Below are 22,155 nucleotides of genomic sequence, written 5' to 3' on the forward strand. Positions count from 1 at the left end.
AGGTTTCTGTCGTGCAGTTGTTATTGTGTTGCACGAGGTTTTTGCCGTGCGGTTGTTATTGTGTTGCACGAGGTTTCTGCCGTGTGTTTGTTATTGTGTTACACGAGGTTTCTGCCGTGCAGTTGTTATTGTGTTGTACGAGATTTCTACCGTGCGATTGTTATTGATACGTATGCGGTGAGATAAGGTGGGCTTGAAACGCGTGGCTAGTAGGGGAACTACTAGAAGCCATGCGATGTGATAAGGTGGGCTAAAATGCGGGATGCTATTTCGGGAAAATGATTTTCTAAAACTAAATATAAAGGCTCCCGCGGTGATATAAGGAAAATTGTGATTCATTTATGATTTAAGACTACGAGGCGGTACCTCAGGAGTGCTCTTGTTGTCATTTCCCCTTTTCTTTGTACTTATCTTTGATTGTTGTTTAGCATACTATTAATTTTTTTCCTATGTGTTGCACTATTTGCCCAGCTTTGTGTAGCTAATCTTGTTGTGTTGGCCGCTGCTTCAAACTGCATTGCTGCTTCTGTTACACCGTACATTTCATGGTGATCATTGCTTATGTGCCATTCATTGACTCTACTCTTATTTGTTGACTGGAATTATGGTAGAACATTTGCACAAACATACACTTAGTTAAATTACCCATATCGATTTTAAAAGGTGAATCCTAACGACATTAACCATTATACGTACTCTTATCTTCTTGCCTTCTGTGTGAAGATTGTTCTATTGGCACTTGAGTCGTCCGTGCGGTTATGAGTTGTAAGTGGGTACAAGATGCCAAGTGATTAGGGTTCATGAATTGGGACCCGTGAGCTGTGATTATGAGGTTCGGTACCTTGTGGAAATGCTTGAACAGATTTGGTGAGAAAGCGGTTGTTCTTATTGAGTTATTGCTGGTTTTCCCTTTATTTGGTTTCCCCGGACTTAGACTGTGATTAGTTACTCTACAGCATTATTACCTGACTGCTTCCTGTTGAATATTTTTGCTCCGATGCAATTAGATTTTCCCGAATGAGTTTGTCGTACTTTTCGCCAAGCTCTATAGATGTCTCTATTGCTCTTTTCTGTTTTTGTTGTTCCACTGTTGTAGCAAATTTGTCATGTACTCCAGCAATTACATTATTGGTAGCTCTCTAGCATTTTTGTTTGCTACATTAATTGATTCTACAATATTGGAAGTCATTACCATCGACCTTTTCACTTTGGAGTATGCCCTAGACCACCTTCCGTAGCCAATTTCAAACAAGTAAGGCTGCACCCTCGGATCAATTTTGCACATCTATATCATATGGTAGTCAGACTTCTCTATCGTGTAAGCTCTAGCCAAAGTGAAGAAGATATCCTTCAATTGTTTGTGATGTTTCTTAAATGTGCGCTTGACATTCCGCCACAAGTGAAACATGCAAATACAACGTGGAACTTCTTAGTACACAGTTTTTGTGTCATTGAAGATGCTTTCATTTCTATATGAAACTATACACATCCATTCCCTAACACCAAAAGTACCCTTTATCTGGATGAAGAACCACTCCCAAGATTTATTATTCTTTAAATCTACAATTGCATATGCAAGTGGAAGGATTTTTCATGTTTATACAAAGTAGATATTAAGATTCAGGCAATTATACAAATCTTATATACAGTTATACACGAATATACAACTTTATACATACTGCAAATCTTATAAAAACATCAGCTCTAAAATCCTATACACGTTTATACATGAAACTACAATATTATATAAACTGCAGAAATAAGGTAGATGCAGTCAACTCACCGGCTCTATCTTATGTGCAAGCAGTCAATATGGTACCCTTATATGCTGCTTTAAGGAAACTTCCGTCAACAACCATTATCGGCCTGCAATTTTTCCAACCCTTGATAGATGCATATAGCGAAACATATGCGTAAAGAAAGCATCCATATTCTGATTTGTGCAACTTTGTAATCGTTCCTGGATTTGTATGCTCCAACATATACAAATACCTCGGCAACTCCTTATATGAATCGCTCGGATTCCCTCTTATTATTGCCATTGCTATCTCTTTAGCTCTCCATACTTTCATGTAGCTCACTTTAATCCCGTGTTGCTTTTGTATGTCCTCTATTATATCATTTGGGGTGTAAACTTTTTTTGGATTAACATACTTGTCCTTGACTATACTAGCAACTACACCTGAAGTAGCTTGACGTTGTGCTAAGTATCTTTCACCATAGCCGCATGTGTGATTATTATTATAACTTCTCACCTTGAATATGTTTGCCTTGTAAACGGCAGAAGATTTGAAACTCCAAACACAATTGTCATCCACACACATAAGGTGATACCTAGGATTAAAGATCATTCAACTTCTAAATACACTTGTATACAAAAATATAACTAGATATATACTAATTTTAATACCTCTATACAAATATATACTACTTTATATATATTTATACATATATATAGCAGAATATACAACTATTGCCATACATTATTGCGCTTGATCTCTTCACCTTGAATTGGAACCTCTCGCGTACAACCGAGTTTTTCATTACACTGACAACTGTCTCTCTATCTTTATAAACTTGATCCTCCTCAACCAATTTGTTTAACATATTATCTATTATACCATAATCGGTATTTTCAATAAATTCGATATCAGGCATAATCTCAATGCTATAAATTGTGGATGCATCTTCAATATCATTTACACATTTGCCTTTATCTATACAAATGGAACTTGTAGCAACCAAACACCTGGAACTTGTAGCAACCAAACAATTATCATAAATCTCTTTCACAGTCACATACAACGAGTACTCAGTGAAATCCAACCTTTTCTTCTTTAATTCAATATACACCCGAACATCAGTATCGTTGTAAATCAGGATCGATGGCAAACCATCCTTTGGGAGAAACTTAATCTATAATGTATTTAACTCAGAATCAACTATAATCTGTTTCGAAATTACTTCAACTAAATTGTTGTAGCCGAATGTAGACTCGATTATTACACAATCGCCGACGAAAATGATAAATTTATTGTCATCCCATTCACCACTATGACGAACGTAAACTGGATAAAGCTCCATCGAACAAAAAATTAAAATCAAAATTGCAGCAAAAATGAAAATCGTGTTGATTGCAACAAAAAAATTTCACTTTTCGTGTTTGATTTGCTGTTAATTCGAGATGAAGAAGAATTTTTAGGTTTTTTGGAGTTGCATTGAGTGTAAAATCGCATTTTTGTAGATTTGGGGAAGAAGAATGTAAAGAATGAGAGAAAAACTCGCTGAAAGAGAGAAAATCCCGCTTCTGAATCCCCAAAAATGGAAATAACGCCCCTTTTTCGGATATGAGCCTATTATTTTTGGGCTACTCCGTTGTAAATTGAAATATGAGCTATAAAATTAAAAAATAAGAAGCCCAATTATTTTTATGTGAAATTTTTCCGCTTTCAAATACCATTTCACTTGAATTTTTTTTTCACTTTTTTTTTTAGAATTTTACAATTCTTGTGCCCAAACGCCCACAAATAAATCTTACCACATACGTAAACCTTTTTCCCTTTTACTAAGTGAAAATATGATTAAATTACAAACGTAAACCTTTTTCACTTCTAGAAACTGAAAATAGGATTAAATTTGTCATTTTCTTCGCCAATAAATAAAGGCGGATCCTCTTTCTTTCCATTCATTTTGTAGTCGTTAATTTATCGGACTCGCAGAGCAGCTCGAGAAAGGGCGCAACGCTTTCCTTTTTCTCCTTGGATTTTAATCGAAATTGAATTCACCCTTTTCGTTACTTGTTGTCTCTCCCACAAACAGTGGAGTGACATGGCGGATGCTTACTGGAGGTACACCAGCGGTGGGCAGCAGGCGGCGGCTCTTCCTCCTCAACTCGTCGCAAAACGTCCTCGCACCGAATATGGTATCTTAATCATCTCCCGCTTTGTTTTTGTGTCTAAATAATTCGAGATCTCTGCATATTTTTTCTCAACTTAGAGGGTTTGTAAAAGCTAGGGTTTATTCATTTACAACCTTTTTCAGTCAAGAACTTTACCTTTGTGGCTTTTCATGTGTTTGATGAGATAGTTATGGTAGGAATTGGAAGAATACTCACCGAAATGTCCTGGGTATTGCTGAAGTAAGAGTAGGAAATAAAACAAATGGTACTTAGTATTTTGTTATTGGTATCCCTAAAGGGGAAAATGGCCAAAAAATGTGATAGCTATGGCCTATGTTTGGTATCGGAAGCGTACTTGCCAAAAATGATTTAGTTATTGCAAGTACGAGGAGGAAATAGGAAATTTCAGTATTTGCTTATAGTCCATCTAAAGTGGAAAATGGCAAAAAGATCCACAGTTATGTAAGGGATTGGAACAATACTCAAGAGTTCATTGGCATTGCTGGAGTAAGAGGAGGAAATAAAAATTGTAGAATCTGGTTATAGCCCCCCCCTAAAGCGGAAAATGGTCAAAAGATTGACGGGTAAATTAGGGGTTGGAAGAATACTCATTAAGAATGTCTTGCGTATCGCAGAAGCAAGAGGATGAAATAGAAAAAAGTAGTTGTATTGTTTGTAGTCCCCATAAAGCGGGAAATGGCCAAAATAAATCTGGCTCAATACAAGTGCTTGTTCTTTTTTGTGTATATACATTAGATGACCCTTTCAGGTGTATGGGCTTATTTAGGCTTAGGTGATTGAACTTATAATTTTTCTATTGAGAGAAGGTCGCTTGAGATGGTTTGGTTATGTTTTCCATCGCCCTACAGAGCCACCACTTTGTAGGTGTAGAACTATGGTGAGTGAAGGTGTTAAAAGGAGACGGGATAGACCTAAAATCACATGACAGAAAGTTGTCCCAAAAGACCTACAAATCCTTGGAATTAATGCAGACTTAGCTAAAGATAGTGTACAATGGAAGAAAAAGATCCATATAGGTGATTCACACTTACTAGTTAGGAATAGGATTTAAATTTGTTAGAGATATAAAACTTTTTTTCACAATTGTTATTTTATTTTGGCATGATGATGATATGAGTTGAGCTTAAAAAAAAAAATTAGGATTCATATGGCCCTAACTTTGTTTGGGGATGAGGTGTAGTTGTTGTGTTGTTTGTTGTTCTTGTTGACAATCTGTGTAAAAGCAGTTAATTTATGGCGAAACCTCGCAATACAAAGTACGTTGGGACGTGTACATCTAGGGACGGTTACATTGACACATAGTGCGATAAAAAATGAGCAAGAGGTTCGATAGCGTTGCCTTCGGGATCGGAGGGAGTATGAGCAAGGACTCCTGCATTATGAACAATCGGCACCCCAGGTGTGGTGCAAGATAGGAAAGGGTTTCCCCACCATTATGAGGGTAAAAGGAGATATTCCAAGAGAGTTGGATTGGGGAGGTAGTTCTAGAGTAGGCCTTTTTGCGGGATTAGTGTATACCTTAAAAGGAAGGAGGGTTGGAATTGCATGCTATAAAAAACTTCCCCTTAGGGGAAAAAGGGTTAGAGAGATTGGCAACACAAGTCATAAATTGTGGTATTGTTGATGGACAAGAATAAAAAACACGTGATATTATAGTGGAGCCAAGACTTAGGGATAAAGTTGGAGAGGTAAAACAAGTTGGAATATGATTATCTCATTAAGACTTGTATGTGAATAAGACAATCAATGTTACAATAGTTATACTAGAAATACGATTAGATGCAGAATCTGGAACTAAATTTTGAGAAGATATGGACACATTGGTCTAAGAGTTTTGAGGGGACCAACATATTTTTATTAGGAAAGATCTGAATAGTCACGTGAGTAGAGATACTTGGCTTCGCCAAAAGGCCTCATCTCTAAAAGCCCAGCTCGCAGACGACTGATTCGGTCAAGTACACAAGGAATGTGGTTTGGTACCCGAAATGATGAAGGAAAGACTATACTAAAGGTGAAAGACTATACTAGAGGTTGCTTTAACTTATGATTTACTTGTAGCTACACATATCTAAAAGAGAGAAAATCTCACCTAATAATATTTAAGAGTGATAATCATAGTTAAACAAACTTTATCCTTTTTTGAAGACGTGATAGAACAATATATAAGGTCTGCGATATTGTACCAAGAGAAGCTATGGCGTCCTAACATAAATTGGTGGTGTTGGATGTAAAGCAAAAAAGAAGAGTTAGAAAGTTGATGAGTTACAAACAACCGAGATTTCGGTGGTGGGAACTATAAGGCACAAACTAGTTAGCATTTCAAGAAAAAACGATAGAGGAAAAACCGTATGGAAATAGAGACATCATGTGGAAGTAAATGTCAAGTTGCATTAAGAAAGTAGCAAGTGAAGTGTTAGGAGTGTCTAAACGCCTAGGACCTCGACCACAAGATGTGGGTGGTGGAATGCGGAGGTGCAAAGAGCTACTAAAATAAAACGAGAGTTCAGCTGGAAATTACCAAAAACACAAGTTGGAAAAGCCTTTGAAAAGTATAAAAGAGCTAAGAGGAAAGCTAAAAAGTCCATAAGCAAAGCTCGAGAAGAAGCTCTAGATTGCTTGTAACAAAAGTTAGGGATTCAAAAATGGGAGAAACAAATGTATAAACCACTCGAGAGAGAAGAGCATAAGGACTTAAGCTAGTTGAAGTGTACTAAAGGCGATTCTAAAAAAGTGTTGTTTGGAGATAATGAGATCACAAGAGAGATAGAGAGGCTATTTTGATCAATTGCTCTCGAATCACTAGGATAACTTTATCAATCTCCATACATCTTTTTCCAATAGAAACTTTAGCTAAACTTGTAGAATTAGGCAAGTAGAAGTAAATGATACCATGAAAATATGCAGATTAGAAAAGTATGTAGTCCATATTTGAAGTGTATTGCATTTGTTGCGAGGTGGTAGGATGTTCCATGAGCGGAGAAAGAGTACATTGATTCTAATATGTAAGAACAAAGGAGATATTCAAAGTTGTGTAAACTATTGTGGCTATGAAAAAAAAAATTTTTTTTTTAGGAAAGAGTAATAAGACGTAGCCTTGGGGCACTACAAGAGTGATAGAGAACCAATTCGATTTATGCCTAATGGATGCACCGGTTTGTAGGACCTATCCAAGAATTTCTAGTGCTAGAGAAACTAAGTTTTACAATATTGGACGGATATGGGTTTAAATGTTCGATTCATATAGCCAATTCCAACTTGCTTAAGATTGATTTGTAGTCATGTTGTATTTATATAGATAAAAAGTACGGAAGTGCAATGATATTATTGGCTTGGTTGTGTTAGCCCACATATGTTGGTACTAAAGATTCGTAAATTGTAACTCTGCATGACCACAAATTGCTTTCACCTAACTAGACCTTTAACTCTTTTCTCGAGGGAAACTAGGATAAAAATCGTGTCAAGTAGCTGGTTTGGTTTCTATTTTGTTATCTTATGCTCATGTTGATAGTTGTTGCACTTCAATTAGCTTCATTTTACTATTCTTTTCTTGTTTGTTTGTGGTCTTATATTACCGGAAAAAAGATATTTCTTTGACACACAATTTAGTGCTTGTTTCTCTCTTTCTGTAATTAATTTCTTTTGGTGTTGCCCTTCGTAGATGTTCCAAGTGGTCCTGAGTTTCCTGGCTATTATGGCCGTGATGATGAAAGGGGAATGCCTCGTGTCATTAGAGACACAGATCCTATAGAAGCATCCTATGAGCGCTACCTCCGTAGTGGGGTAATTCATTTTTATTTTCTTTTGAACGTGTTTCCTCGATACCGTATAGGTCTAATGTATTGGTAAAATTTCCAGCAAATTTCCTCCCATGTTGCCAGTGAGTCTGCAAGATCCATAAATAGTGGAATTAGTGGCCATCCTATTGAAGATCCACGTGTTATGGGGATTGGGGGACCTGACCCGCTGGCTTTAAAAAGCAGGAATGTTGGAATGGTAGGTGGCAGACCAGAAATTTCCCTTCCTCCGGATGCTAGCAGTACATTGTTTGTAGAGGGTTTGCCTGCGGATTGTACAAGAAGAGAGGTGTCACGTATCCTTGTGTGGTCTGCTTCCCTGTTTTATTGTTATGCGTCCCATTCTACTTTTCTCCTTGACTTTTGTTTGCAGATATATTTCGCCCTTTTGTAGGTTACAAAGAAGTAAGGCTGGTACCAAAAGGATCGCGACATGTAAGAATACCTTTTGCATCTTATCTTACTTCAACAACAAGAACAATTACGTCTCATTCCCAAACAAGTTGGGGTCGACAATATGAATCCTCATACATCTTATCTTCGTCCAAAAAAAGAAAAAACCTTTTGCATCTAGCAAGGCCTAGTTCTGTATACTGTTACTTTGAAATTCACTGCATTATCGACTTATGCAGCTCGGAGGCGATCCTTTGATTCTTTGCTTTGTTGATTTCGTGACTCCACTTCATGCAGCTGCTGCAATGGATGCCTTGCAAGGTGAGCTTGACGCACCCTTCTATTTTGACATACCCATCTGTAGTCTTGTCTCGTGACTGCTAGTAATACAGTTAGCCTTTATATTCTTTCACCTTTTGGAAGCCTGTAGAAACAATTATAAGAATACCTTTTGCATCTTATCTTACTTCAACAACAACAACAGCTATGCCTCAGTCCCAAACAAGTGGGGGTCGGCGATATGAATCCTCATGCATCTTATCTTACTTTGTCCAAAAAAAAAAGAAAAGAAACCTTCTGCATCTATCAAGACCTAGTTCTGTTTACTGTTACTTTGAAATCCACTGCACTATCAACTTATGCAGCCCTGTAGAAACAACTATAAGAATGAGGTTTTCAAAGTTTAAACAAGAGCAAAAACAAATATTTTTTGCTTCTAATTTGCAAAATTAATATCACCTACAATTCTTGGTGGATCAGATTAGTTTAACTTGAGACCAGGAAGAATAGTTTCCGTTTGCAGGCTTGTCAGTCAGCTCAGATTCTTGATTGTGTGTGGTCTTGCATTTAGTAATCCTTAAGAAATGAGGAAGTTAGCCCAAGTGTTGATGTCTCCTTGATGGCCTGCTAGGCTTTTGCCTTCTTTATTTCACTAGATGCGCCATATACCCAGTACTTAATATGTTTTCCAGTATGCAATATAAATACGTCCTTGCCTTTCTTGTGGAACATAAGAGGTTCCAGTGCTCCGTAGGCAAAAGTAGCTTTGTAGCCTAACCTATCAAGGTATTATAGTTTTTATTGTATTGTATTTTGTCATTTTTAGGAGTGAGTAATCCATATGCAATCCTGTCAAATTGCGCCAAAAGTCGTGATTACTTACAAAAACCTCTACAATAGGTTACTCACTCCTAAACTCATACTCTTTTCTTTTCCCTTGGGGATAAGGTTACACTCATACTATTCATTTATGATCCATGAAAGTCTATTCTAAGTAGACTGATATCTCGGCCAAGGAACGATTTCTTTTCCGAGTTTGATTCACCAGGGTCATTCTCTTTTTATTTTACCTGATAATGCTGGTTCCTCCCTCTTGGTTTCAATTTCTCCTTATTCTTTCCAGCCTTCCGAATGCCCATACTGACTTGTCTCCTCTATAAGTTATTTTCTTATATATTTGAGGAATACTTGTACATGTGAAGTGACACTGACACCACTTCCTGAATTTGTGGTGATCCTTGGGCGTTAGGCCATTTTTGGGCATCTTCGGTAGATCTTTCTCAAACGTATTTCACCTCCTCAAAAAGTGCAGATCGTGGTTCTACCAGTTCTTTTTACTTTTTTTGTGTGGTAATAAACTGTGAAATATTACCATTAACCAACAAAGTATGTACAAACTAAAGAGCATCCAGAATTACAGCAACCTTCTAGGAAGATTACCGTAATTGATGGACCCCAAAACAGCCAGATAGCCTCTCATTCTAGTTACATAAACTATGTATCCAGTATTGACATTTCTTTGCTCTTTTCGAGTTTCCTATCCAATCTATTCTACCCCTAATTTCCTTTTGTATTTATGCTATTACAAAACTGGTATTTACACAAGAATTCCTGAAAATCCTCCAATTTCTAGCTTGCCAAGTGTAATAGATCATTGCTCCCCATACAGCGCTCACTGTCTCTTTTTTAAACTGAGTCCGTATCCTCCTTTTCAGCCACTGTATACTCTGTTTTGCATCGGCTTTTACTATACGTACACCAGCCCAAGCCCCTAGTGCATTTCTCACTTCAGAGATCCAACTACAATCAGCAAATAGATGATAGCTTGTTTCAATACTATCTGCTTCACATAAGCACCATTTGTGACTATCCATTGGGTGTATTCAGTCTGTACATCCTCTCCTTAGTAAGTAGCATCTTGATTTGCTAGCCACACTATCATCTGCTGTCTTGGCTGCATAACTGAACTCCATACTAAATCAGCTTCCTTCATTCTTATAATAGTTCCCAGCATAGCTAAATAGCTACTTGTCACTGAGTAATTTCCTTTAGCAGTCAGGCTGTATGTTCCATTTTGGTACCACTCTTGCATCTGACCCTTTAGAGAGTTTAGCTTTTTCCAGTACCAGCAACAATCTTGTGGTGGTATGTGACTCCAAATATCCCCTTTTGCTTTCATATAAACCTGATTTACTCATTTTACCCATAGGACATCTTTCTTTTCTGTCAATTGCCATAATAGTTTTCCCATTGATGCTACATTCCATTTCCTGCAATTCTGTATGTTCAAACCCCCAAATCTCTTAGGGATACAGACTTTGTCCCATGATACCAGTGCAACTTTTCTCCTCTTCAGAGCTCCCCCATAAGTACTATCTACATTTTCTGTCCACCTCTTTCAATACACTGAGGGAGGATGAATACAGCTCCCCTAAAGTTGTATATAGGGAAAAGCACTGCATTGATAATTTGTAGTCTTTCAGCATAGGGTAAGTGCTTGGAGTATGCTTCATTAATTCTGACTGTAACCTTTTCAACTAGTATAATCAAGTGTAGATCTGTTCTTATCAGTTTAATGTCTAATGTGTGGGCCATCAGCTCACACGATATTAACTCTTTTTACTTTTTGTTGTCAGAGCTCTTGATAAAAACTTCTCCATGTATTCTTTAGAGCTGACATGGGTACCTCATACTGAGTGCTGGTTGTAGAGAATCCTCATTTTTCATCAGATAAACAAAATGCTAAATACTGTGAATATTCTAAAAATTTTAAGGTGGAGCAGAGTTGGAGAGTTTGTAGCTCTGTAAATTACCGTACCTCTTAATTACCTTATGGTGCTGTTTCTGGACAAAGGCCTAGTGCTTATGGATTAGTGTATAAACAGTGTCAGCGCTTCACCAATTGTCAACTTTGGTGGAAGAATGCAACTTTAACTATCATTTTCTAATATTACGAAGTCTAACAGCTAACTGATAAAAGGTAAAGAAAGATCATGATTCCGTGCTGAAGGATCTGACATAATATTGGGTGGCGGATATGTGTTCCATTTGATGTATGGCCTTGCTCTTCTGCTCTAGGCTTTTTCTCCTTTTTCAATTGCTGTTTCTTTTTCTTTTTCCTTTTTCTTGCACTGCTCTTTTGGCGTTCCTGAGGATTCATATGGTGGGTCACAACTATTTTGGGGTTGAGTTAATTGATTGATTGTTTGCTCTTTTGGCATTCCCTTTAGGCACCATTGATTATGCATAGCTTGTCATTGTAAGGCCTTTTGGTTTGTTACAGACCCAATTTCTGGCTTGTCAACTATTCTTTAATTTTGCCAAAAGTCAAAAGAGGTAATGGTGCTATAGAATTCTAATTAAGATGAGTTATTGTGCAGTGGGTTGTAATTTAGTTATTGGCTTGTGGAATTATCCTCCAAACCAGTTGCCATGAAATCAATAAATTTCTGGAACTGACAAGAGGAAAAAAAAGGGGAAAAGATGGTGATTTTTCGTGAGTCTTAAAGTTTTAAGTCTGATTCTATCTACCCAAAGTCAACACATGAGCAATGATTGAAATTGGCACTGCTTGCTTAATAATTTGGGGAATGTTACAGGAGATTACATAAACTCCAAATTTTGACTCCTCTGAGGACCAAGACTTTGTTTATGCATTCTATTAACTTTTAACTTCTTATTTACAAAAAAAAAATTAAATCTTTTGAGTCTTTTGGTAAGAGACAATTTTAATGGGGGACAGCTTGTAGATGGTTTGTGGGAAGAAGCCATTTTATATACGTTGAGTGTGATGATCCTTCAGGTAAATGTTATATGCACTGAACAAGATTAGTTTATCTCGGTGTTGCTGTCTCCGAGGCTCAATCTTAGAACTCAGGCTTACTCCTCCCTCCCCTACCACCTCTTCTGTAGCTCTTTCATCTTATTTCATGTTGTGAATTGCATGTTAAGATCTTGGCCTTGGCAATTTAAGGGGCACTAAACTTTCATAAAAGTTGAAGGACGTTTGCAGACTGCACTATTGCGCAGCTCTGCATGTGCCTTTGACTCTGCCATAGCCTGCTGAATACCTGTTTCGTCAGTTGTGGTTGCATAACGAAACTTTTTTTGCTTGAAAGCAACTCCATGTCCAATTGTTGGGCAATGTATGCACAACATCACATTTTTGCTGGTGTATATTTGAGTCGTCAGTGAAAGAGAAATTTGTTGCGCTGGTGAGGTAGTAAAACTAAATCTTGCAGGTTATAAATTCGATGAGCATGACCGTGATTCGGTCAGCTTAAGGCTGCAATATGCTCGCAATCCTGGTGCGAGGTCAGGTGGTGGGAATCGCGGAAAACGTTAGAACTTATGCGTCTTTACAGGTGACATGCTAGACTTCCATGCGCTTGACCCTTTATTATCGATGGCCATAACATATGCTAGAAATTCATAGATCAAACTAAATTGTGGAACTATACTTCTGTGTAGGACTTGCCCAAGTTTGGAGATTTATGATACTTAGAGACGTTATGCCGGCTTTGCAGTTTCGTGTGCGATGTGTTTCTCTGATCGGGGGCTTTCGTTAGGACCAGCTTGAAATTGCTGGGTTTTCTTTATCCGGGGGAGGAAGTGATAGTTGCGATAAAGCGTTTAGCTTTCGTTTCAACCTCAATTTTCTGCCTCGACTTTACTGGACCCACGCGTTGTTAAATTTCATATCTGGACAGACAAGAGATGATATTGCTTGAATCTTGCGTTTAAGATGTTACAATGTACGTGTAATGTTAAGTGGAGTTGCTGCATAGCAGTTCTAAAAGTTGGTTGTTCGATCATGCCATGAATTGTTTGAATTCATTTTTAAATTCACTAAACCTCTTGTGATTTAGTAGACATTTCAGGGTGTTGTATGATGGGCATTAACATCTGCTCTGTTCATGAAAGAACTGGGAGGCTTTTCGTGTCAATTTTGGTTGTTTGCTTGCTATCATTTAGGCGTGGAGACTTTTAAGGTTGATGGGAACAAAGAAAATACAATACTTGCTAGAAGTGTCTGTGCCTTCCCATGGTTCCATCTGTTGATGGTTTTGGTTACCTTCTCCAAGTAAAACTTTTCTGACAGGTACTAGAGGAACTATTTCTATTATTTTTTTTGGGGTTGGGGGGGGTGGGGGGGGGGGGGGTGGGGGTGGAGTGTGGGGGGGGGGTGTCCTCAAATGTAAGGGTTTATTTGGAGTCTATGAAAGCTCTTACAATTGTACTTATAGAGTCCCATGTTCCTTCAATGTGTGTATTCCATCCTTTTGTGGTTGGTATATGACTCCGAGTCTGAGGGCAAAAAAGTAGTCGACTTTCCTAGTATTATCATCAATGCATGCCATCAATATCACTGTGATTGCTGTTTGTTTATTTTCTTCATTCTTGATATTTGTAGAGTCAGTTTAATCTAACTTCATTGTCAACGGTTGACGTACTTGGTTATGTGGATCAAGTTGAGTTGTTTTATGTGGATTCATCACATGGTTAAAAGTTTGCGTGGCATGCTCATTCTATTACAAATCAATGGACTGCCTTTATTTTTGATAAATCTTTATTTTTAGTGGGTATGGAAAAATCTTTGGTATGGAGCGCTTCCCCCGAATGAGGTCCTATGCGGCGCGAATACGGATATAGTCGGGCTCCAATGCGGGTACCGGATACCGGGTGGGAAACCAAAAAAAATAGTCAAACTTCCCGCAATATTTGACTACTGAATGGGTTTTTGCTGGAAACAAACCGTGAATGAAATACTTAACAAAAAGAAAATACATGGGCAGATGACTTTGGATAATCTTTCAAGGAAAAGGACTCTGTAAAACGTACTCCATGAAGGTTTTAGAGCCATTATCTGGTTGTCTATCATGTGCTTAGATTTTGTGTGATGTTCTTTGATCATTTATATTTCCTTTTTATTTTTGGAAAATCCAAATAAATTATGAAAAATGAAAAATAAAAGGAAAGGAGGTAAGCATCACCCAGCAATAACTACATATTTTATTTATTTATTAAAGAAGTGTTAAAGACGGCTAAAGTATTTTCTTAGTAGGAAATTCTGGATCGAACAGTTTTCAAAATGCATAAGCCCACTTTGACTAGTATTTTAATCTGCCTAATATAATATAAGAAGCGAGGGTCGTGACGGTCTTTTTCAATCGAGTTGTCTAAAAGCACGTCAATGTATATTATATTGTCACCTGCTAATTCCGATGGGCTAATAAAAGTCTTAAAATTAGGGGTTTATTACGTATATATACTCCATTTTAAGGGTTTTTCCCCTATGTCTAAAGTAGTGGGTTGGGCTGAAACTGTTGCAAAAGGCTAAATTAACACAAGATCAACCAATTATTATTTTTGTTTTAAAAAAGCTGATACTGACGCCTGATTTCTTGTTGAAGGTCTAGAAGATTTTGCCAGGATTGGTGTTTTGGTGATCTGTTTATGCGACTCACATATCGACTGCTGGTAAGCTTCATTGGAAGAAGTCACTTGGTTTTAGTCCTGCATTGCTTGCCATATAATTTCTTTAAGTAGTTGTTAATTTGACGAAAGTGAAGTTCTTCAAAAGTTATCTTTCTCGAATTCAACCAAGAAAAGAGTCCCAAAATACCTTTGTTTTTTTGGTTGAAAAAATTAAGTGATTTTACATGTTATTACTTAGGAGGTTCTGGTACTGGTTGGTGAATGATTAGAAGCTTAATTATTAAATATCTAGCTATCTAACTTGAGTTGAGACTTGAGAGAAGCCATATTCACACAAGTGGCAGCAGAATGTGATTAAAATTGCTGCCTTCTTAAAGAAAAAAGGTAAGTATTGTTTTGACCTTCTTGCTCTATGTACGTACAACTGCAGATGTTTTTAGCTTTTGGCTGGGCTGGATAATATTTTTCCTCAAGAGAGATGTCGTGGCATGAAAGTTTAATCGTTATTCAGGTACCAGCATGCATGATTATATGAGACTTTTCGATTGACTTTGTATAAAGCACTTCTTGAACCCCGTTGCCACCTCACTAGAATTGTTTATATATGTTTTTTTTTTTTGAACTAAGGAGATTCAATTTCTTCCACCTAGCTCCGCCATTCCATGATGTATGGATTTGGTTTATTTCTTAGAATGATTTTGGAAAACATTTTTGGTGCATGGTCATGTAATAGAGAAGGGAGGGTGGCCTAATGCGGACACATCATAGCCTTTAATTACAGCTTTGCATACTACATTTTCTCTGGTTTTGCTTTCAAATGTTGGATTTGCTTATTCTATCCTTGTGTTGCCACTGCCAATGTAGTTGCTGATTCTAATTTATGTGTTCATCCTTGTAATGAACAACGTAACTTTACAATGCCAAAACTTTTTTTCTTCTTACGTCTCTAATGTTACCGTCCAACGCTTTCTGTTTGATATCTGTAGAATTTTGATAATTTACGCGTAACATATCTTAAGATATATATTTCCCAAGTTAAAGTAAGTGGTACGTACATGTATGTAATCCAGACTAAAAGTTCCTCTACATGTGCTATTGTCAGATTCAATAATGCATCATAAATTACGGATACAATCTCACTGTTAGAACAAATAAGGTAATATGCCATCAGTATATATATATAAACAAGAAGAAGAATCGTTTCCTTAGCAAATTAATAAAGAGGAATGTGCAATGCTACACAGACCATAAAGAGCAAGATTTAGTTTGCACGACATGTCTGGATTCTTAAAAGCCTAGAGTCAGTTTCATAAAATGGGTAAAGACAAATAACAACAATGTATTTGCATCGCATGTTCGAGTTAGTAAAAAAGTTGCTTATTTGACCATTGGAATATATTTTTTTTTAACAAACAGGAACTAGATCTTAGTCTTTTGCAACTAATCAAGTTCTGAGTCGTGCCATCATATTATAATTTAGTTTCTAATGACATTCATTGTCATCCCTGCTCTTCTTTTCATGAAGAGCAGATAATATTTTTTCATAGTCGCAAACCATATAAAGCTGATGTGATATGATCCTTTAGGTTGATGCGGTATCCCAATATGCATAAAATCTTTTCTTTCTTTCGCCAAAAATATACCAATGCTACAAAATGGACTATTGAAGAATTCATTAAAAAGAAAAACAGTCAACCAAGTCTAAAACCAAATTTACAAACATTACTGGATACTTGTTTGAGACATGACATAAAGTGAAAAGCATTAATCATGGGGAAAGTTTAGCGTGTAAGTTGTATTTGTTAATTCATTTCAAAAGGATAATTTTATGCGTTTATATCTTGTTGTTGCTAAGAATTAGCTAATTTTAGTTAAGAATTTGAACTGTTCTATTAAAAAATGACAAAGATTTGCTTTTTCCTCGAGTAGGTATGTAATGTGGTCAACGAGAGAAGTGAATGCAAGAAATCAGTTGGGACAAATAAAGAGGACGGAGGCTGAAGAAGGTAGTATAAGAATGGGCCAAGTACGAAGAAGAAACATACTTACCCGGACGGGGTCAATGATGGGCGATCAGGAAGACCCATGGCCTAGGCTGGTGACCTCCATTGCACTTTGGAGAGGTGCCTGTTTAAGGTCGGCCCAAGTGGTTGAGCCTACGTCATAATTTGTGGGTTTGCGTTCAACCTTTTGAGCCCCAGTTATTTGCTGGCCCGAATATATTTTAAGTCCAGTGTATTTTGACTTTAGAAAATATTTTAAAGCATGAGTACTTTGACATCATTTAATCTATTTCCGTACTTTGCTTAGCTTAAGCAGAAAGTGTGAATACAGCTAAACTGTTGCGGCGCCATAGTGTGAATACAGAAAGTACCGAAGCCATCACAACACAATAAGAAATAGAAACTAGTAAATTGTTGTGGCACGCAACCCGATCCTTCCATATAATCAGAGTCAAAATCATAATTCTTCATTATTTCACCATATCAATCCACCCTTATTTCACCTATTGCGGCGCACAACCCGATCCCACCGTATCAATATGAATAAATCAATGAGTGCAATCAATTTAACAACTCGAATCACAAGAATCTCTACGATTAACGAATATGGAGCAGAACCAGAAAGGAAGTCTCATGCCAAATTAGGAATTCATTATAATTAATATTAAGCAGTAAGACAAATCAAGTAAATGACAATTAAAGGGCGCAAGTAAGTCAATTAAGGCAAGTAACAGTCAATCATGGAAGCATGGGAGAATCTAACATTTTTACCACTAGAATAATAATTGACAAATAGCAAGTAAAGGCGGGGAAGCATTTAAATCATGTAACAGTTAAGAGACATGGAATGAAACAATTAATGAAATACGGAAAGCAGGGAAACAAGTATTTTGGCGGCGTACATACACTCGTCACCCCGCATATACGTCGTTACACATAAATTTCACATAGCACATAGCTCAAGGGTTCCTAATTCTCTCAAATCAAGGTTAAACCCAATACTTACCTCGCTCTGCAAGCAAATCAAAGCTCTACTGGGGCCTTTCCTCTAAAATCCGCCTCCAAGCCAATCGAATCTAACCAAAATCGACTCAATAACATCAAATAATACTAGAGAATTAAATTACAATCATTAAGATCTTTACACTTTTCTCCAAAAGTCAATAAAAGTCAACCCCGTGCTCGCTTGGTCAAAACTCGAGATTCAGACCAAAACTCATTTACCCATTCACCCCGAGCCCGATTATGTAATTAGTTTCGAAATCCGACCCCAATTTGAGGTCTAAATCCGAAATTTGCAAAAAATCCCCAATTCTTCCCAAATCCCTAATTTTCTGCCATGAAAGAACAACGATTAATGCTAGAAATTAATGGGTGATAGAAATGGAAGAAAATAAGTTAAAGTATACTAACATATGAAAGGATGATGAATTTTCTCATCCAAATCGCCTCTAGGCCGAGCTGTAATGAAAAGATGGTGAAAATGGGTGAGATCCCGTGTTTGAAAATATTTAAGGTCTGGGCGTCAGGCCTTCTTCGCGTGCGCGAAGGGCCTGCCTCTTTCGCGATATACAACGGTCCAAATAGCCTACGCGTTCGCGAGTTCACTCACACGTTCGCAAAGGCTGCTCCCCCCAAGCCTTCGCGTTCGCGTAGAGCAAAAAACGGATCCCCCCTCCCAAGGTCCTTAACCTTACGCGTTCGCGAAGGGCAACCCCCAAGGCTTCGCGTTCGCGTACATGCCATTGCGTTCGCGATGAAGAAAAACTTCCCCCAGCCCATATTACACTTCGCGATCGCGAAGAAGAAAACACCAGATGACAGCACAAGCCAAAATCAGAAATTTTCTTAAGTTCAAAAAAATCCGTTGCCCATCCGAAACTCACCCGAGCCCCTCGGGCTCCAAACCAAACATGCACACAAGTCCAAAATATCATACGAACTCGCTCGCTCGCGCGATCAAAACACCGAAATAACACCTAAAACTACGAATCAGATGCCAAAACAATGAAATTTTCAAAGAAGCTTAAGAACTTTCATTTTAACAACCGAACGTCCGAATCACGTCAAATCAACTCCGTTTTGCACCAAATTTTGCAGACAAGTCATAAATACAATAATGAACTTATACTAAGTTCCGGAACTGAAATCCGGATCTGGTAGAAACAAAGTCAAAGTACGGTTAAACTTATTAATTCTTTAAACCTTTAAGCTTCTAGTTTTTAATAAATTGTGATAATTCGAGTTAGGGACTTCTGAATTCGATTTCGGGCATACGCACAAATCCCAAATCACGATACAGACTCCCTGGAACCGTCAAAATACTGATCCGGGTCCATTTGCTCAAAACATTGACCGAAGTCAACTCAAATGAGTTTTTAAGGCATGATTTCACATTTTTATCAAACTTTCACATAAAAATCTTCCGGAAAAAGACACGAGTTGCGCACACAAATCGAGAAAGGCTAAACGAAGCTAATCGAAATTTCGACACACAAAAATGAAGGTTAAAGCTATAAATGACCTATCGGTCATCACATTGTAAAAATATATGTACAAATGTTAAATTACAATATCAACATGAAAAAGTCATTACAATAGAAATTTAAAGTTTCTCTTTTATATGCTTCTAATATTGCTTAAACATTATTTTAATTTCTCTTATGCTTCAATGGTTAGTGTTCCTTAATTTTCTTTTATGCTACAATTGTTAAGTATTACAATAGTTAATGAAGAGGAAAGATCAAAACTTAAAAGTGTTGAATTTCGAACTTATTTGATTGGTATAGGGTTGTTGAATCAAAGACCTTATTTTTCCCAAGGGGTATTTTTTCAAATTAAGGAGCCAATTATGGCCATCAGTTAGAAACAAATTGTTTATCGGTTTCCTTTAAAAAGTTAGCAAAAGGAAGCCCTAGCTGGATTAGGAATTAAAAGATTGCTTCAGGCAACTAGCTAGGTTAAAATAAGTAAGTAGAAAAAAAAACTACATAAGCGGGGCGGGGAAGGGGCAGCGGTGAAATTAGTAATCTAAAAAGACTAAATAGATAGTGCTTAGAATTGGGAGAAGAAAAACATGTATAGATGAAAAAGCATGTATATTTCAAAGTTGAAGAGGTAATTTGAAAAATGATTTTCACCTCTAGAATGAGGGATCAAAATTCAAAAAGAAAGATGACATGGACACAATGAAATCCAACTAGCACCACAAACTCAGATTGCCTAAAATATCCACATGTCTAGATATTTACAAGGCCAGGGATGCCATTTCAAGACAAAAAAGAAAGCAGACACATCAAGTTTTCATTATTCAATCTTAATTAGAAGGTCCAGATTTGGTAGTGAGATATATGGCTGCTATAACTTCAGTTAGCGCAGGCTCATCTCTACAGCACCGATTTCATTCTACTACTAGTTGTTATTCAGAATCTGTGACATATGGCTTAGCTACAACAGTAAGCAGAAGATTCTCACTGAGCTACTACCCCTCAACCCTCAGAATCAGAAATGCAGCAACCAAACCTGCAAAATCACCAGGTACCCAACCAACCCCACCTAATTTCTCTGTTTAAGGCAATAATGAAGTGTATCATAATTCTTCTATATTGTTAATTAGTGTTCCAAGTTAATCTCTGACTACTTTATTGTTGGATGGAATAGCTGAAGAAGAGTGGTCAACTAAACGGGCATATCTGCTTGAGAAAAGGGTAAACGAAACTCTCTCTCTTTCAGTCATGATATGTGCTTGTTTTATCATTGGCACATAAAATCGATGTTTATCAAGAATTGATCGATATGACCTTTATCCTAGTTCTGTGCAGAAAATGCCAAGTTGTTAGCACTATGGAGGAGCTTTTGATTACAACTTAAGAAATATAACTCAAATTTACTTCTTGTAGTAGTAGTTGCTGTAACAAGGCTTAATAATTTCAGGTAAGAAGTGTAGAGGCAAAGGAAGCACTGAGACTTCAGAAAGAGAACAATTTTGTGATTCTTGACGTACGACCAGAAGCCGAGTTCAAAGAGGTCAGTCAGTCCCATGACTATATAATTATATATAGTGTTTGAATGAAGAGTAATTCAATTTAAGACTTAATAATTTGCAGGCTCATCCAGAAGGAGCAATTAATGTCCAGATATACAGGCTAATAAAGGAATGGACAGCATGGGACATTGCTAGACGGGTTGCTTTTGCCTTTTTTGGCATATTTTCTGGAACTGAAGAAAACCCCGAATTCATACAAAGTAATACTAATCTACTTTCGGATTGATTCACAGCATCAATTGATAACTAACAATTTTCATATTGTCAAGCAGTGGTTGAATCAAAAATAAACAAGGATGCAAAGATAATAGTGGCTTGCTCATCTGGGGGTACAATGAAGCCTACCCAAAATCTTCCCGAGGGACAACAGTCAAGGTTCTTCTTCAATTCTTCTGCTTCTTTTCCTATTTTACACTTGCGTACCAACAAGAAACTTGCATGATATATACAAGAGAAGAGAAAAGACTTACTAAATTTTCTTGTGCAGGTCACTTATTGCTGCATTTTTGCTAATTCTCAATGGTTATTCTAACGTATTTCATTTGGAGGGAGGGCTCTATAATTGGTTCAAACAAGGATTACCAACAGTTTCTGAAGAGTGAAGTTTACTCATCACAATTGCTGCACCAATTTCCTAATTTGTACATATCGAACCCTCCATTACTTTTGCTGAGATTGATATTGTAGATTATCAAGTTTTGAGAGTTTAATGCGTTCCATTGATGTGTCCACTACCATTTCTAATTTACATCTTCATTGTCTTTATTACCGACACATGCAATGACAAAGAGGTCTACAAGATTTTGCTAGAGACTACACTAGTTGAAAAAACAACAATATAATGTCCATTGAAAAAGAGTTTTCATTCAGCCAAAACTTTCGTTTAAGTTTAACCAAAAACTTAAATACATCCTAAAATGTTCTTTCAAACGTAAGATTTAATGGAAGACCTAACAAATGATCCTTCCCTTAATACTAATTCTCTTTTCCATAAGAGAACTATCTGTCGATGTCTTTTACATCATCCAAAAGATCTCTGCCCATGTGCATTTAGTTTCATCTGTCAAAAAGTAAAAAGCTCTCCTACATCTATGAAGTAGAGAAGAGTTGTTGCTACAAAAATAAGTGGAAACCATCTAACAAAGATACGCTTATTCCAAGTCCCGTAAAGGGACTTCTTTCTTAGCAGCTACAAGTTGCTTCTATTAAGGCATGACACAGTTAATCAGCTACAATTCCAAGTTAAAACTTTGACAAATGAAGATGTACATATCCCCTAGATTT

The 22,155-nt window shown here is 37.1% G+C and overlaps 3 protein-coding genes, 1 non-coding gene and 1 pseudogene across 7 annotated transcripts; 4 read left to right on the top strand and 1 right to left on the bottom strand.

Moving 5' to 3' along the window:
• Positions 1-1,793: 1,793 nt before the first annotated feature.
• LOC107778334 (uncharacterized) lies at positions 1,794-3,084 on the bottom strand. The gene is made up of 3 exons (XM_016598572.1): positions 3,007-3,084; positions 2,483-2,916; positions 1,794-2,334 (listed from the first exon to the last, which is right to left on the bottom strand). The coding sequence occupies exons 1-3, from the start codon at positions 3,082-3,084 to the stop codon at positions 1,794-1,796; spliced, it is 1,053 nt and encodes a 350-aa protein (XP_016454058.1).
• Positions 3,085-3,673: 589 nt separating this feature from the next.
• LOC107778330 (RNA-binding protein 2) lies at positions 3,674-17,138 on the top strand. Of its 4 annotated transcripts, XR_001646361.2 has the most exons (8): positions 3,674-3,922; positions 7,578-7,699; positions 7,775-8,009; positions 8,087-8,148; positions 8,346-8,427; positions 14,799-14,865; positions 15,254-15,334; positions 16,753-17,138. XR_001646361.2 is itself a non-coding variant. In XM_016598567.2 (7 exons), coding segments are annotated over exons 1-7 (663 nt in total). In that variant the 5' UTR covers positions 3,674-3,828; the 3' UTR covers positions 15,255-15,616. The 4 variants fall into 4 exon arrangements, 3 of the variants coding, with proteins under 3 accessions (XP_016454053.1, XP_016454052.1, XP_016454054.1); XM_016598567.2 differs by lacking the exon at positions 16,753-17,138 and having other exon boundaries at positions 15,254-15,616; XM_016598566.2 differs by lacking the exons at positions 14,799-14,865; positions 15,254-15,334; positions 16,753-17,138 and adding exons at positions 12,627-12,749; positions 12,856-13,258.
• LOC142175621 (U2 spliceosomal RNA) lies at positions 10,911-11,092 on the top strand (annotated as a pseudogene).
• Positions 16,865-17,025, top strand: LOC142175647 (U1 spliceosomal RNA). Its single transcript, XR_012704741.1, has one exon. It is a non-coding gene; the product is annotated as a U1 spliceosomal RNA (small nuclear RNA).
• Positions 17,139-20,096: 2,958 nt separating the features above from the next.
• On the top strand, positions 20,097-21,643 carry LOC107778332 (rhodanese-like domain-containing protein 14, chloroplastic). The gene is made up of 6 exons (XM_016598569.2): positions 20,097-20,363; positions 20,487-20,533; positions 20,760-20,852; positions 20,933-21,071; positions 21,144-21,246; positions 21,359-21,643. Exons 1-6 carry the CDS (start codon positions 20,177-20,179, stop codon positions 21,471-21,473), a joined length of 684 nt encoding a protein of 227 aa, XP_016454055.1. The 5' UTR covers positions 20,097-20,176; the 3' UTR covers positions 21,474-21,643.
• Positions 21,644-22,155: the final 512 nt, after the last annotated feature.

Source organism: Nicotiana tabacum, chromosome 21, assembly GCF_000715075.1.
Source record: "Nicotiana tabacum cultivar K326 chromosome 21, ASM71507v2, whole genome shotgun sequence".
NCBI lineage: Eukaryota > Viridiplantae > Streptophyta > Magnoliopsida > Solanales > Solanaceae > Nicotiana > Nicotiana tabacum.